General features: G+C 54.4%; 8 protein-coding genes across 8 annotated transcripts; 5 read left to right on the forward strand and 3 right to left on the reverse strand.

The window, feature by feature from the left end:
• Nucleotides 1-230: 230 nt before the first annotated feature.
• IUM83_04484 (putative glutathione S-transferase) lies at nucleotides 231-1345 on the reverse strand (the record flags this gene model as incomplete). The annotated part of the gene is made up of 5 exons (XM_067928568.1): nucleotides 231-326; nucleotides 415-660; nucleotides 727-807; nucleotides 876-1206; nucleotides 1284-1345. The coding sequence occupies 5 exons, from the start codon at nucleotides 1343-1345 to the stop codon at nucleotides 231-233; spliced, it is 816 nt and encodes a 271-aa protein (XP_067792574.1).
• Nucleotides 1346-1490: 145 nt separating this feature from the next.
• IUM83_04485 (DNA polymerase subunit alpha B) lies at nucleotides 1491-3951 on the reverse strand (the record flags this gene model as incomplete). The annotated part of the gene is made up of 9 exons (XM_067928569.1): nucleotides 1491-1667; nucleotides 1737-1866; nucleotides 1941-2003; nucleotides 2072-2178; nucleotides 2252-2409; nucleotides 2492-2591; nucleotides 2655-2840; nucleotides 2921-2986; nucleotides 3049-3951. The coding sequence occupies 9 exons, from the start codon at nucleotides 3949-3951 to the stop codon at nucleotides 1491-1493; spliced, it is 1890 nt and encodes a 629-aa protein (XP_067792769.1).
• Nucleotides 3952-4118: 167 nt separating this feature from the next.
• IUM83_04486 (exodeoxyribonuclease III) lies at nucleotides 4119-5204 on the forward strand (the record flags this gene model as incomplete). The annotated part of the gene is made up of 6 exons (XM_067928570.1): nucleotides 4119-4293; nucleotides 4382-4542; nucleotides 4622-4819; nucleotides 4874-4968; nucleotides 5039-5122; nucleotides 5189-5204. The coding sequence occupies 6 exons, from the start codon at nucleotides 4119-4121 to the stop codon at nucleotides 5202-5204; spliced, it is 729 nt and encodes a 242-aa protein (XP_067792768.1).
• Nucleotides 5205-6303: 1099 nt separating this feature from the next.
• Nucleotides 6304-8481, reverse strand: IUM83_04487 (CAMK protein kinase; the record flags this gene model as incomplete). Its single annotated transcript, XM_067928571.1, has 2 exons — nucleotides 6304-8296; nucleotides 8387-8481. The coding sequence occupies 2 exons, from the start codon at nucleotides 8479-8481 to the stop codon at nucleotides 6304-6306; spliced, it is 2088 nt and encodes a 695-aa protein (XP_067792697.1).
• A 1259-nt stretch (nucleotides 8482-9740) lies between these two features.
• On the forward strand, nucleotides 9741-11018 carry IUM83_04488 (TIP41-like protein; the record flags this gene model as incomplete). The annotated part of the gene is made up of 8 exons (XM_067928572.1): nucleotides 9741-10027; nucleotides 10089-10127; nucleotides 10212-10242; nucleotides 10314-10416; nucleotides 10488-10531; nucleotides 10593-10652; nucleotides 10730-10831; nucleotides 10893-11018. 8 exons carry the CDS (start codon nucleotides 9741-9743, stop codon nucleotides 11016-11018), a joined length of 792 nt encoding a protein of 263 aa, XP_067792770.1.
• Nucleotides 11019-11253: 235 nt separating this feature from the next.
• On the forward strand, nucleotides 11254-12156 carry IUM83_04489 (Cationic amino acid transporter 9; the record flags this gene model as incomplete). Its single annotated transcript, XM_067928573.1, has 1 exon — nucleotides 11254-12156. One exon carries the CDS (start codon nucleotides 11254-11256, stop codon nucleotides 12154-12156), a length of 903 nt encoding a protein of 300 aa, XP_067792771.1.
• Nucleotides 12157-12439: 283 nt separating this feature from the next.
• On the forward strand, nucleotides 12440-13294 carry IUM83_04490 (uncharacterized protein; the record flags this gene model as incomplete). The annotated part of the gene is made up of 1 exon (XM_067928574.1): nucleotides 12440-13294. One exon carries the CDS (start codon nucleotides 12440-12442, stop codon nucleotides 13292-13294), a length of 855 nt encoding a protein of 284 aa, XP_067792611.1.
• Nucleotides 13295-13923: 629 nt separating this feature from the next.
• Nucleotides 13924-15138, forward strand: IUM83_04491 (magnesium transporter nipa; the record flags this gene model as incomplete). The annotated part of the gene is made up of 4 exons (XM_067928575.1): nucleotides 13924-14115; nucleotides 14211-14456; nucleotides 14528-14629; nucleotides 14707-15138. 4 exons carry the CDS (start codon nucleotides 13924-13926, stop codon nucleotides 15136-15138), a joined length of 972 nt encoding a protein of 323 aa, XP_067792610.1.
• Between the last annotated feature and the right edge of the window lie 553 nt (nucleotides 15139-15691).

Genomic DNA, 15691 nt, shown 5'->3' on the forward strand with positions numbered 1-15691 from the left:
AATAGAGGTGTAAGCTTACCTCTTCTTGATCATCACCTTGATACTGTTCCGTAGGGCGACAAATCCTTTTCTCCGCGATTTTCAAGTCCGATTTCAAGTTTTCGATGACCAGTTGTTGCTCACATATCTGGTCTCGGGACTGCCGTAGCTTCTCGCTTTTCCTCGCAACAATGCCTTCAAGACATACAACATCGAGCTAAGAAATCGAACCTACTCGGTACGATGTGTAGCTAAGTTCGTTGCGTACCTTCCCATTTGCGAGATTCCGTGATCAAATCTCCAAGCTGCTTAGCTAGGATCTCCTGCTGTGCTTCTTGTTGATCACGCTGCACATTCAAGCATCATTAGTTTAAAGGAAGCCCCAGCGACAGCAGAATCGACGACAAAAAGTGCTCCGAGAGACGTGAGCCTTACCAGGGAGCGTTCTGCCGCCAGATCGTCCTCAACGTTGATTTTCTCCTTCTCTAAAGCATCGCATCTCGCCTCAATATCCACGAGCATTTGGCTCAGTCCACTATCTTTCACTGCTTGGAGTTCTTGTTTAACTTGCTTGCAAACTTTCATAAGCTTCGCTTTGGCGTGCTTTTGGTCACGAAGGCATTCGCTCAGCATTTCGTTCTTGAGTTTCTCCTGCTGGTTTTCCTCATACAGTTCAGCAATCTGCGCATACCCAAACACCGAGAATAAGTCATAATTTTCCTACGAATACCGCCAGCAGGGAATTACCTGTCGCTCATATTCGTGAATCCGAGCATCGGCATCTCTTCTCTCGTGGGCCATATCACTTATCACGGAATGCGACAGCGGCTGTAAGTGACAGTCAAAATAAACGTTTAATCTCCTCCTCGCCAGAATCCGACACCAAAGCAACTCACCAGTGCGGAGGTGGTACGGTCCGACTGATTGTCATCTAGTGAGCGCAAGCTGCGCATGGTCTCGTGCATCAGCAGCGGAAACCGCAACTGCTGCTGGTCTTGCAGTGCCTGAATCTCCTCCTCCTTCTCCCGCAGCTTCCGCTCCAGCTTGGCGCAGCGTCTCTTCAGCCGCCGTAACTGGTCCTTCGTCTGGCTGACCTCATCGCGACCGACCTCACTGTCTCCTGTCGCGCCGCGGTCTCCCTGGCGACAGCTCTGCGTCTCCAGGTCGAAGTCCTGCTTGATGCGGCCGAGCAGACGCTCCTTGGACGTCAGGGACGACGCGTCGGAGCTTCACACGCGCACAGATGTTGGTTAAGAAACACGCAAACAGCGTACATGACTGCAGCGCTTGCGCGTGGCACGTACGAGAGAGGTGGTGCTCCGCTTTGTCCAGCAGTCGACATCTCCGCTCTGATGCGGCTGCTCATCGCGCGACCTTAATTTCGGGTCCAAATCCGAAAATAAAAATGCGGGACAAGGCAAAATTCAAATTTGAATGTTGGCGGCAAAGTTCACATTTGATAATACCGGTATTTGTCAGCCATGACTAGGATGAAGACCGCTCCAGCTAGTCTAGATGCGCTTGATCTCGACGATCGCTCGGTCGGGCACGAAGTGAGCGCACTTGTCTTCGGTAGCACTCTCGACCTTATCGTTGGCCAGAGGGAGGATGGTGATGTGCGCGAAGGTGCCACCAGACTCGCCCTTGCAGAGCTGGCCGGGGTTGATGCAGATAGAGTCTTTCACGCGCTGCACAATGACAGAATAAGCTATTAGTGTCACACACAAGGAAAGAAGGAAGAGTTCGGCAACACGTACTCCGCAGAAACGGTTCAAGATCGACGGAAGCAGCAGAATATCGGGTGTCGCCTCGAACTGAAATTGCTTCATATACCGCAGGTCGATCGGAGCCTCGCTATTCGGCGGTGGGGGGAACATGGGGTAATAGCTGTCGACGGAGAAAGTAAGAGGTGTCAATCAATCGTTAAATAGTTTTGCATATTCGCGAGCACAGGAACGAACCTTCGCTGGTCGACGACTTCTTCACAAAGGCGTAGCAATCGGTTGTGGTTGCGAGATTGTGCTCTACACAAGATGCACAACGGATCAACGTAAGCAACGACAATGACAACAAGAAGATATTATACACGCACCGGTACAACTCGTTCGAGCTCAGTTGGACAACCACATCCAAGGCTGACGTTCCGAATACAACCCCGTTGATCGAGAACGTGCTAGGATTAGACATGAAGTGAACGCGCTGGACAGGTCATTTAACGTAAGTATCAACATTTCGATAGCTCGCCAGCAGGTGATGAAGCTTCTATACAAACCTTGGCATACTCGGCTGCTTCGAACGCTTCGCAAGCCTTCTTTTTGTTCAGCGGAGGCTGAGGGTACACGTATTCATGGTTTGCGTCTCTTAGAGATGGCACAATCACAATTTGAATCCGTTCGTCCTTCTCCAGGACGTTGTTCAGCAAAGTCATCACTACATGCAACGAATGCACACAACCAAAACATCAGAGTTAGTCAAGGTGAGCATACCGGATGAGTAGTTCAAGCACGTCTACCTTTGAACAAGAAGATGTCCTCGAAGTTAACCATCATGCCATCATATTTGACCAACCCATCTTGGAACATCGAATGCATCGAATCGATGAACGGGCCCACCTACAAACAGAATTTAAATCAATGGCCACGACCTGAAAATACTGACTGCGGCGTCGCACGTACGAGAATGAGAACGTCTGGCTTCTGGTCGATAGCGATCTGCAGCAAGTCGTTCAGCGGCAAGTAGTCCACGTTGCTGGTAGTAGTGAAGGGACCACACGCCGTGAGCACACGGACAGGCTTGCCGTGCTCACCCTGAATATCTCTGATGCGTGCCGGAGTAGACGTAGCGGGAGGGGCTGGAATCGGCTGCAATAACATGAAGACAGGTTTGGTCAGATCACGCGCACAGTCATTCATCGGAAGAAGCAGAAGACATGAGTCCTTACCTCGAGGAATCTCTTAACAGTCATCGGGGATCGAGTATCAGGGAAGATGCCTTCCAACGCGACAATCTGCAGTATGCACTATGTTAGCATCAATATCACACAACACAGAGCTCGCAGCTGTGACCCACCTTGCCAGGGAAAACCTGGAAGTTGGGCACTCCACTCAAGTCCAGAAGCACGCGCTGGCCGCCACACGTTTTTCTAGTTCCTTCCAGCTGCACCACGCTCGGGTTGAGCTTTCCTTCCGCAGCTTCGCACACAATTCGTCCCACCACCGTCACTTGGGCCGGTGATGGATCCCCCACAGGCTTGAGCGCTTCGATTTTGAACTTCTCCTTCACCAGCTCCTCATACTCGACCAGTTGTTCGTCCAATGCAATTGCTCTCTGAAACAGCGGCGTGTACATGTACGACGCGTTGGGAGAGAGATTACGAGACGGGTAGGGGGCTGCAACCTTGACAGGACGCCCCGTGTTGGCTCCCTGCCCTTCGATCTGCTTCCTCAGGTGCACGTTGAACTCGGACACCGTCTTGCCGGCGTCCGTGCGCTTCTCGTAGCTGTTCCCGGGTGGAGACTGCAGCGAGGTGGGCGAGAACATGCCGCTGGTGCGCTGCACCTTGTTGCTGCCCGTGGGACTAGAGAAGGGCCGCGCGTGCTTCCCCTCGGGCGACTTCATGTTGCTGTACAGCGACCCGAGCGTGTCTTGGCTCTCCGCCTCGCGCTTGACCACGGGCGTGGCGACGCTCATGGGGTGGCGCCGCTTCTGGGACGCTGAGACGGGGGCCGTCTCCGTGGCTTTCGCCTTGGCCTTCTCCTGCTTGAGGTGCGAGCGGAAGGCCACGAGGCCGTCGGCGTTGGCCGCGCCCGAGAGCTGCTGGTTCATGGAGTAGGCGTCCCACTGCGCCGCCATGTCGTCCGAGCTGAGCCCGAACTCCGTGCAGATGGACACGCACGTGCTGGCCGCGTCCTCCTCCAGGTCCAAGTTGCAGGCCGCGAAGGCCGCGCGGATGGCCGCGACGTCGACGCTCATGCTCTCCCTTACGCGCCCAAAAATGTCGTAGTGGCCCGCTTTCTGCGACCAGGAAACGGCGCCAAAAGTTGTGATTGGCTGATAAGAAAACGGGTCCATCGAGGATTGGAGTAAAAGCGAATCGTACCTAATCGGATCGAGGAGCTCATTTTGAGTGCATCGGCACGATGAAGCGGTCGCTGCGACTGATGACCTGGAACGTCAACGGGCTGCGCGCCGTGCTGCAGCGTCTGGACAAGAGTCTGCAGCAGTTTCTGGAGGGTCTGGAGGCGGACATCATCTGCCTGCAAGAGACGAAGATGACGCGCTCAGAGCTCGATCAGGAGCTGGTGCGGCCGCCAGGTACAGCGGACGAATGCGCCGATGCTCAAGCACTTGAAGCTGAAATGTGCTTTATTGAATTGTGTGTGTGTTTTTGTTTTTTTTACAGGATTCGATGCGTTCTACTCGTTTTGTCGACATCGCGGAGGGTACTCGGGCGTGGTGACGTTTGTCAAGAGCGATCTGCCGACTATAGCGGCGGAGGAAGGACTGACCGGATTTTGGCAGACCAAGGACAGTGTGGGGCACGTTGGATCTCTGCATCACGAGGTGACAAGAATATTTGCTAGCGCTTTGACTGCCGTGTTGATAGTGCTGATAGCGTTGAGTGCATGGGTGAATTAACAAGATCTCGTCGAAGCTGGTGAGCGACTTGGAGGCCGAGGGGCGCTGTGTCATCACCGACCACGAAGCGTTTGTGCTGCTCAACACTTACTGTCCAGCACTTGCATCGGCCGATCGGCTGGAGTATAAACTTCAGTTCCATGCGTTGTTGGAAGACCGAGTCAAGGCTCTACGGCAGGCGAACAAACACGTCGTAGTTGTGGTAAGCTGCCTCGAGTGTGGGTGCTCGCGAGAATGATACTGACTTTTGATGTAGGGAGATATCAACATTGCACACCGCGAAATCGACCATTGCGATCCCGACGCTCATCGAGTGGACGGTAGTTTGTTTGCGGACCACCCTTGCAGAAGGTGGATGGATGAATTTGTTGGAATACCAGAAGAGAAGGAACGCACGTCTCATTCAGAACCGAATTCCCAGAGTGCTTCAAGCAGCGAGTCCGCAACGCCGAAACTGGTTGATACATTTCGGTACTTCCATCCTACACAGACTAAAGCATTTACGGTCCGTAACACTGCCGAGATGTAAAATGTCGACTTGACGATGGACTAACTTCTACGTGACCATCAGTGCTGGAATACGTTAACAGGGGCACGCCAAACCAACTATGGAACTCGACTTGACTACATTTTGGTAGACCCCGCATTTCTTCAGTATATATCATCATGCAGGTAAGCTCGTCTGGATTAGCACAAAGAGGCAATGCTAAAGAAGCTAACCGGCATGTTTGTTCACATAGTATCGAAGCAGAACGGCTTGGATCTGATCATTGTCCAGTGGTTATATCTTGCACTGTAGAGCTCGAAACAGATTCAACTGCCAACATTGGGGCTACTGCAGCGTTGTGTGCAAAGAATTTCGTGGAGTTCTCAGGCACACAGCAAAGTATCAAGTCATTTGTCGTGCGAAGTAAAGGCACAATGGAAAATCAGGATGAGGTGAACGATTTAGGCAATACACAAGCATCCCCAGATCACACCGCAGGTGGTGTATCCAGACCTAAGAGGCGGATAAACCAAGGTCAGCAGTCGATCACCTCGTTCTTCAGCAGCGCAGGGGCTAAAAGGAAGTCACCTTCGTTAGGTGAAAATGGTGAGGGCAAAGACTGTTCGAGCGTGTACCAATTGTTTTCGAGGGGTGTACAAATCGTGCATAGGACGACGAAGCGAAAAACCGCGGAGGAAGGAAAGCTTGAGTGGCAACAAGTGCTCAGTGGGCGGCCTCCTCCAACCCCATTATGTCATTGTGGCCAGCCCACGATCATTCGATCGGTTGTGAAAGTAAACGAGAACTGGGGCCGCAAATTTTACGTTTGTTCTAAACCTGCGGTAGGTTGCGTGTGGTTATGCAGTGCTCGTCCTTTGTAGTTTTACTGTGCTGATGCATGCATGTGCTATTCGTGCAGGGCGAGAAGGGCAATCCTGATGCAAGGTGCGAGTTCTTCAAGTGGGCCGACAACAAAGGTCACAAAAAGCCTAAGCTCCTCTAATACTGTACTTCGAGTATAAGCAACAAGCAGCAGAAATCCTATCAGCAACTTTGGATTGAAATTAGCACTCTCGTCTGTTCTCGCAGTATACTCTTCTTTTGTACTTTTGCTATACCCAAAACGTGTCTCCTCGTCATTGCTCACCTCAGCTTGCCACAGAACGCTTCGTCTCTCGCAGTCAAGCGCGTGGGCATATCTAGATGGCAAACATGGCCGATTCGAACCACGAGTGCGCTAGCGCTTCAGCGGCAGTTAGTCGCTTAGTCGGATCGCGCTCCAGTAGACGCTGAACCAGATCTTTGGCGTCAGCGCTAATGGTCTTCCAAACACGGTCCGAGAAATCCGCGTCTTCCTCGATGCAAGCGTGCGGCGGGTAGAACGGCTGGTAGCCCGTCAACATCTCGAAAATAATAATGCCCACCGACCACATATCAACTGGCTTGCCATACGACTGCTGCTGAAGCAACTCGGGAGCAATGTATCCGGAGGTGCCTGTAACTCCCGTGAACGGGACCTTGTGCACGTCACCTGTCAGCTTAAAGAAGCGAACATCCGGCACCTTCACAGACAGACCGAAGTCACACAACTCGACGTTATAGTCGCAAACCTTAACGTCCGCGTGGGGGTCCAGGCTCGACTTCGGAGGGGTCGAGCGGCGCATGACAGGAGAGTTGTCGCCATTTTCTTGGCACGCCTTGGCATCACTCAACAAAATGTTGTCCGGCTTCAGGTCACAATGCAGCACGCCCATATCGTGGAGGAACAATACAGCGCGGACAATTTGCTGAGAAAGCTTTCCCGCCAGGGCCTCTGGTAGCATACGCTTTCGCTGCATCAAAGCCTTTAAATTTCCCTTGGTCGCCTTCGCCATCACTAAGTACAGGAAATCCGGGGTCTCGTACACCTCATAGAGGCGCACAATATGCTTGTGACGCAAACGCAGGTGGATCTCGATTTCGCGGCTCACAGCGTTCTTTGCGGCTTCATCACGCAGAAAACGCTTGTGGATTTGCTTGATCGCGACTTCTTTTCCGTTGACGCGACGAATGGCAGGCTTCACCACAGCGTACGAGCCATCACCCAGCTGGTCTTCACCGACTAATTCATACTGCTCCGTGACTGCCTTCTCGTGAATAAAATATGGTTTCGGGTGGTTGTACTCATCCTCGCTGTCGCTGTCACCATGATCGTTCTTGATTACATGATGGGTGGAGTCGCGCCTTCCAGTGCGGTGAATCGCCATAATACGCAGCTCCTCACCGTCGTTCAAGCGCCTTGCGACGAACGGGTTTGCCGGAATTCGAGGCGCCGCCTGGGTATACTCGTTATTGATGTCGTCATCGGAATCTCCCTCGCTCACAGAGCGCTGAAGGCCTAGTTTCATCGGAGTCAGCTTCACCTTGTCCTTGTCACTCGGACGCTCGTGCAGCGACGAACGGAAACCAACCTTCCTGAAAATGCCCTTGCCCGTGGAAATGAAACCGTCCGTCAACTCGGAGCAGCCCGCCGACTTGCCCAACTCAGCGCGCTCATAGCTCGGTACAATGAACGGTCTCAGCGGCGACGATCCTTCGCTTTCTGTGCTGGTGGACGACGTACCAGACGACTTCCTCGCCTTCTTGTAGGGTTGGCGCCGAGGTGGCAAGGCACCTACAGGCGGAGGGACGTCGTATTTGTCCGTGACCGAAAGCACGTTAAGCGGCGCAGATCGTGGCGCGTGCTGCTCGAGAGAAGCAAGGTCTTCGTCCACGTCGCTGTCCGTAGATTCCTCGTGGCAGTCGACTGCGCCATCCTTCTTGTTGTTGGGCGAGCCGGTCTTGTTGCCATTGAAAAAAGGGTCAGCGTCGCCGTCACTGAAGCGACGGGGACGTGTCATGAGGTCAGCGTTGGGGATGCACCTCGAGTCGCTGTACATGCGGTTCATCTGCATGGGCTGCTGGAGCGAGGCGAAGTCCTCATTGTCCGTGATGTCCATGGCCACGAAGGAGCGCAGCGACTCCGTGTCGGAGTAGATGCCTTCGGCCGTCATGACGCGTCGGCAGGCGGCCAGCTTGTGCAGCGGGTCGTAGTATCCTGGCAGCGAGTGGAAGATGCCCGTGAGCGGGTGGTGGCGGAACTTCTTGCGTTCCTCGAGCTCCGCCATGTCGACGATGTCGCTCGAGAAGTAGACGGCGCCGCGGTTGCCGGCGCTGCAGCAACATAGAAACAATTAACAGTTAGGCGTCGGCTTCCTTCCCTCGGACAGGGGGAGCGCGAGAGATAAAGAGCGGCAAACGCACCTCGGTGCATGGTGAAACGTGCCCACGAAGGGGTTGTACGAGGGCAGCTTCGCGAACACGTTGTGCGGCACAACCACACCTCCGTCACCCGTCATCGGTCTGTGGTCAATGGCTCGCTGCGATCCGGCTGGTCAGAAAGTGGGGGGCTGGGCGCCGAGGCGGGCGTGGTGAGCGGCAGCTTCTTCGGCTTATGCGGCTCCCCGCGTGTTTTGGTCTCGAGGACGTGCGGCTCGACGCGACAACGAATAGGTGGCGTGCCCTACCTGACAGAGAAAAGCGCCTTAGGCAAAAGAGCCGGCGGTTTTACTTGCACTTTGTATGGGGTGGGTCTGCCCTCGTCCAATCACAGACGTGCAAAGCGCGGAATCGGAATGTTGAGACCCCGTTTAGCGTCATTTTTCACCCATATCCCACATGGCTGGCTGGATATTATCGACGCCTGCCATTTCATCCGACCGCAGCACGCGGTGTGGCGGCACACAATGTTGGCCCCGGGTGCCAAAATGCACCATCACCGAAAATAGAGCCGCAGGATAAGACTCGGAGTTCATTTCAGCACCATCCTGCCAGTTTTATTTACCGAGGGTTCTTGCGATTTTCACGAGAAAGTCCTCAACGTTGAAGTTATCCGTCTCAACATCAGATACCCGCCAGAAATAGATCAAAACATCATCGGGTTAAACGAGGATACCTCCACGATGTGATCATTAGCACGACGCATAAACGTGACGTCCCACTCTCTCCCACTGTGTTCTGTGATTGGTGGATAATATAGGGTGCAGACGCCGCGCGGTTGGCCAAAATGGGGTGACGATCCGACGAATGGGGTATCGCAGCGCGTGACACGCTCATGTAGCCATCGCCCCAACGACTTCAACCTCGTGCACAGCGCTTGCCATGGCCGCTGCCGCCGATCGCCGCTGTCTGGCGCCCACGCAGTGCTCGCGAGATTGTGCCAGTCTTGACTTGACGCTGGAGGCTCCAGCCTGGAGCCAAGCGGATCGCCCGGTCGGCCAGCTACATGTTCAGTAGTTCAATGTCGCCTTTCCCCGGTGTCTGTCACATGAAAGTATCTTCACGCCGACGAACACACGAGGAGAAGCGAGTTGTCTCGAGCAAAATGAGCGCTTCGACCGTGAAACGGACTAGCTGGCAGCGGCGCGAATGCTCATTTCCGGACCAGCGCGCCACTGGGCCCGCGCCTCATGCGTAGCAGTTTTGCCCGCGCAGCTATGAACTTGTTCGCCGCCGCCAATGGGTGAGGTGGTGGCAGGCAGCATCGCCGGCACGTCGAGGTCAAAGCAAATCGCGATTGAAAAAAAACCGCATTTGGGTTTTTATTGGCAAGATCGCTATGAACACGGGCTCGACGGTCGCCGGACATGGCGCCGCGCCCCCCACCACCGAGTCTGCGCGCGAGGTCAGCGGCTGGCGCTTCTCCTGTCATAAGGCTTCGGCGATGAACTCGGCGCAGCGCGATGAGTTGGCTGCACAGCTGCGTCTCCGACCTGCGATCCCCCTGCCCGAGGTCGTGTTCGCCGACAGCACTCTTCAAATCGAGCATTTAGCAAGCGGGTTTGCGATCCATTTCGATGCAAAGGAGGCGCTCCACACGTGGATGTGGGATCACGATGGAGTTGCGTAAGTTGTTGGTCTTGGTGCAGCGCATTGCTGGTGCTGCTTTCTAACACTTTCGTTGCAGTAATCGTTGGGAGCCATCGTCCTTTGACTTCACGTACAGGTGTGAATTTGCCTGGGCGGGAAACGAGAATCGGCGCGTTGGGGGAGGATATGCTAACACCGTGTGGTTATGTTTGTGCGATAGCACGAGCTACAACGGATCTATCTCTCACCAGGTTAGTTGCCGTCGCGCACCATTGAATGTGGTTGTATCCTAGCTCAGGTCAACGTGGCTTTCGTTGCGCAGGGACATTCGCTGAAGGTTGCTGAGACAACTCAAACGCTACCTCTAGACAAGTTGCAGCAGCAAGTGGCCATCCTATTCTACGAGCGCGTTCTACTATTCGAAGGTAAGGAATTCGATCAACCGGTCTACCCTGCCTTGGCATTACAGTGTAACACACCAACAATGCGTGCACAGACGACATACGTGACCTCGGTGAGATCTATGTCGAAGTCCGAGTGGTACGTGTTATACCAGAACAACCATGATGGCAAGTCTAACTAGAACTTGGGTGTCCGACAGCGGGTGATGGAGTTCGGGTTCTTGCTCTTGTGTAGATATTACTGCCGCATCGACGAGAAGGTAAAGTTTTGAAGCAACTTGTGATGAAGGCTGTGTTGCGTCCAAGTCTCACATGTGTCGTTGTCGTCTGGCGATAGACCGTGAAGTTGCAAGACACCCGCTATTATCATGAGTTTGGCGCAGACTTTGTATGGAGGGACCGTGAGCTCCGAGAAGCAACCACGTCTGAAGTAAAGCAGGTAAGTGCGCTCGACCAATGCCGCTGTTATAGCTCGGAAGTCTGAAAGGTACTGTGCCCAGATCTTGAGCGCGAGGCATCCAGATCAGCAGGACGGGCCGTTTGAGCTGTCAGGAGATGTCGTCTACAGCTTGTTGCGGCCGACTTCGACGACGACGGAGAAAATCTACCTGACCACGTCAAGCTGAAGGCGACTATCTGGTGGGCTCAGCATCCTCCGCCTCCGTCAGTGATGGCGAAAGGTGCCGGCTGTAACTCTACATGTAGACGACGCAATCAAAACGAAGACCAACCAATAAAATGGCGCGGAGCAACCTCGTCGGGCTTTGCGCACTTGATGCAGTGAACAACTAACGTTAGTCCCGAATTCGCCTTGCAAGGAAGCACATCTTGACCTGACCTGTCCTGACCTTCACTTGGCACATGAGCTCGGACGACGAGGACGTCTACCGCCACCCAGTCGTTGCCGTCTCCCACGGACCCGGTCCGCTCTGGCTGCTCAAGCACGGCGAGGAAAGCCGAACGAGTAGGCCGGCTCGAAATGTCGCCTCCATCTTCAAGAAGCTGTACCCCGGCGGAGCCCACAAGCCGAAGCGAGTTCTGCTTGTGTCCGCACACTGGGAGACCTACCGTATTGGCTTTGAGATCTCCAAGTCACCCGCGCCAGGAATGCTGTTCGACTACGAAGGCTTCCCTCCCGAGGCTTACAAGGTGGTGTACCCCGCCAAGGGCGACGCGGACTTCGCAAACGAGGTAGCCACACTGCTGGCGAGGAGCAAGATCAAGGCGACACAGGTACTGCGTGCATTCGACCACGGGGCGTTCGTGCCGATGACACTTATCCGTCGCCAAGCAGACATTCCGGTGGTGACGCTGTCGATCAACTGGAAGCTGAACACGCGCGCGCATTTCGAGCTAGGCCGCGCGTTGGCTGCCCTGAGAGACCAGGACACGCTGATCGTATGCTCTGGGCAGGCAACGCACGGCTTGCGCGGGGACGGGGACGCGATCCCGCAGTCTGGGCTCGATTTCCAGCAGTGGCTCGACTTCGCGCTGACCAAGGGCGACCTCTCCTACGCGCAGCGTCGAGAAAAGCTGCTGGCGTGGGAGTCGGCGCCCGGCGCGCTCGAGTCGCACCCAAGGGCAGATCATTTTATGCCGTTCTTGGTCGCAGCGGGCGCCGGCATGGAGAAGAAGACCCCGGAGGCGACCAAGCTTTTCGGCGGCTGGGGCGCCGACAACCACCTCTCTTACGCGTCATACGCGTGGGGAGCGCCGCTGCCGGAACAGCAAGCGCTTGTGAAGGAGAAAACAGAGCAAGGTTGAGGAAGCTGCTTCAGCCCAAGCTTGACTGTGCTAATGAACAGTAATAAAAATTTTGCGATGCCAAATGGAATCCGATTCAAAATACTGGGAACTGTAGGAATGTATGACCTTCAAAACCACTTCGAACAACATGTAACAATTGCTATGGGTTTTTGGTGTTAGGTCGTTGTGAAACTGTGTTCCCCCGCTGAAAGCGATTATATCAGGTGCGGGCAACCCACGTTCCAGCGAAACCAAGGAATCGAAAGGGCGAGCACAAGTCAATCCAAGCTAAAGAAGATCGATGGTGCTGTCTCGAGTGGTGGTGTTGCTGTGTGTGGCGGCGGCGGTTGTGCTATCCGATGTGCCAGGAGCTGGCGTCGGTGCGGAGCTCGTGCCTCGACAGCTGGAGCAGGAGGCGGTCAAGGTGCACGTCAAGGTGCACCAGAACGAGGCGGCGCTGCAGCCACAGCACGACGCTCCGGCCAAGAAGCACCACTCGCACCACAAGAAGGAGCAGGCTGAGGAGGCTGCGGACAACAGCGAGACGGTGCGCAACTACGACCACGGCACTGTCCGCATCGAGTCGAAGGACGCCCAGCCCGCGAAGAAGCAGGCGAAAGGTCGCCACCACAAGGATGCCAACCAGCAAGCGCCGGCGGACGAGATCGTGGTCGAGTATAACCACGGAAGCGTCAAAATCTCCGGCAAGAAGGCAAGCGTGACGACTGGCGGAGATACTGAGCGCGCGAAGGACAAGCCCAAGAAAGCGAAGAAAGCGGCCGCGCCGAGCGAGAAGGAAGTCACCAACACGGCCAACGACGTCAACAAACTCGTGACGAAGCTCAGCAGCACGGACTCGGCCGACAAAAAGTCGTTCGTCGACGCGTATGGCCCGGTGGTTGTCATCTGCGGGATCATTGGTGGCTTGGCTGCCATCATTGGCGTGGCTGGCCTCGTCATGGGCGAACCCAAGTCGAACGATGACACTAACTTGGACTCGGTTCTTGACAACTCCGCCGACCTGGACGTTGAAGCCAACACCACGTCGGCTGGGGTGCAAGATGCTGCCAACGACGGGAGCGACCCTCTGGACAGCTCGGACGCCGAAGAAGAGGAAGGCACCTTTGCCAACGGGGCGCCGCACGTGTCCGTGTAGACGGAGTCACGTCGCCAATTGCGCAGGCGTGCATATGTCCCTCGGTAGTGTTGGGTTCGGGCCTGCGATTTCATTTATGACACTCGGTGGTTTGCGTTGCAGACTGCCAGCCTTACGTTTCCCGTCAATCGTAGCTGGCGCTAATATGTACCGCCGCCATCTTCGCATGGTTGTTCGTTTGCAGTTGTGCTCAAGCATGAAGCGCGTCTCAGTCGTAACGTTGCGAACCCAAGAATAGAGCAAAGGTGACACGGTACCGCCTCGGTGGTACGGCAGCTCTTCACCTGCCGACTGCAACCAGCCTGCCGACTGCAGCTTGCTGCACGAGGATCATCGCCTGCATTGCAGCACGAATCAAACGTACATGAATTAAAATAGTAGTTAGTTGTCTGCAGCGCAGAGCTCCATGTCGAAGTTGCTCTTCAAGAAGCACTTTGCAAAAATAGCCAAGGCCGAAACCCCGCCACACCTAGTACTATCTTTGCCAGGTTTGCGACGCTGACTCCGAAAAACGTCAGTTCGTCCAGCACTTCCTTCTGCTCGGCCACCGGAGCACCTCCGCCTGTGCGTCCATCAATCCGCCCGTCGGCCCGCAGGTCTCCGGTATTTATAATCGGTTTGGAGCAGCCATGACGTCGCACCTGTGGGTCATCGGCGTATCGCTGTCGCTCACCGCCACGCTCTTCGGCACGTTGGGCAAGGTGCTGCTCAAGCTGGCGCACACATCGTCGCAAGCGCTTTCGGTGAAGGCAGCCGCGACCGTGTGCGTGTTCCTGCTGAACCCGGTGTTCGACGCCATGAGCTACGCGTATGCAGCACAGGTGAGGACAAGGAGCTTCCGTTGTGGTTGTCGCTGCGTCCACGTGGCATGCTAACAGACCTCTGCTGTGGTGTTGTGATTGCAATCTCTGTGTAGTCCATCTTGGCGCCCATGGCGGGCTTTAGCGTGGTGTGGAATATCGTGCTGTCACCCTATCTGCTGAACGAGAAGTTGTCTACGCACGACCTAAGAGGCTCGGCGGTCATCTTGCTAGGCTGCATGCTAGTGGGTATTTCGGGCAGTCACGACACGCCGACCCACCACAGTGCCGAACTTTTCGCACTGTTCCAGAGCAACATCTTCATCGAGTATGCCATTTTTGCTGTTTGCACAGCCGTAGTGGTGAGTTTGAGGGAGTGGATTGCTTAAAAGGCTTGACTGGCTGACATGGTTTTATTATGTTGCATCAACAGTTGGTGTGGATGATCTGCAGTTACGATAAGAAGAGCGGCTGGAGGAGGTTTGCATTTGGCGCGCTCTCTGGGCTTATTGGTGGCAACCTCTTCTTCCTGAAGGTGGGTTAATGGTGAAAAACCTGATTAACGTAGGAGTCATTACTCATGCTTGCGGTGCGTTTGTGCTGTTTCTTCAGGCGTCAGTCGAGTTGCTCGCAGAAGGTGGCGATATCTGGGCGAACCCGGAGACATATGCCATCTTCGTGTCTGCATTATCAACGGCAGGAGGTGGCATTTACGTCCTAGATCTCGGTCTGCGCGAGTACGATGCGCTTTATCTCGTTGCGATTTACCAGGCTTTCCTCATCTTGATCGGCTCCGTGTCCGGCGTGATCTTTTTCCACGAGATTTCTGGCATGAACTCTTGGTGGCAGTTAGTTGTGTACCCATTGAGCATCGTCACAACGGTAGGGGGCATCATCGTATTGTCAGAAAAACACACGGAGCACTGCGACCCTGTGTTCAACGGCGCGATCAACGGAGCGAAGCAGGGTGAAATCTCGCCGCTCATTATCTCGCAGAACGGAGTCAAGAACGGATTCAAGCATGGATCAATCGAGGTTGTTTAAATAGTAGCTCCAGGTATCGCTGTGGCTCCTGTAGGCAAGAAATAGCACCATCAACAAATACTCGTACAAAACCATAGACGTCTGGCTTTCAGTCATTGAAACGAAAGCCAGCAAATGCATTTTCACGCAGGTCTCCGATATTACTACGTAGTAGGTGTCCTATCGGATACAATCAGTCTGTGAGTGACATATCATGTGAAGTTTCCATCGGCGCGCAACGAAGATCGGAAATGCATTTTTCCGGTTCGACGCGAGAGAAGGCCATGTTCACGAACAAGTCCGATGTGCCGAGGGCAACGAAACATCATGGAGCACGCTCAGCAAGATGTTCCGGACAAGAATCTCGAAAATGGATATACGGAAATTACCAGTTTCCTGACCATTTGACCTATCTCCGCAATTAGTTATTGCGTGGGACTTTGGACATTGGAAAAATACATTATTCAATAATATTGAATAATTTATTTTTCCAGTATAAGATGGGACCTTGTAGTTGTAGGTAGGAGAAACCTTGTCAACTCACGCGTTGACAACCTGAAGGGGTTGATTGTTG

This window comes from Phytophthora cinnamomi (assembly GCF_018691715.1).
Source record: "Phytophthora cinnamomi strain GKB4 chromosome Unknown Contig33, whole genome shotgun sequence".
Taxonomy (NCBI): Eukaryota; Oomycota; class Peronosporomycetes; order Peronosporales; family Peronosporaceae; genus Phytophthora; species Phytophthora cinnamomi.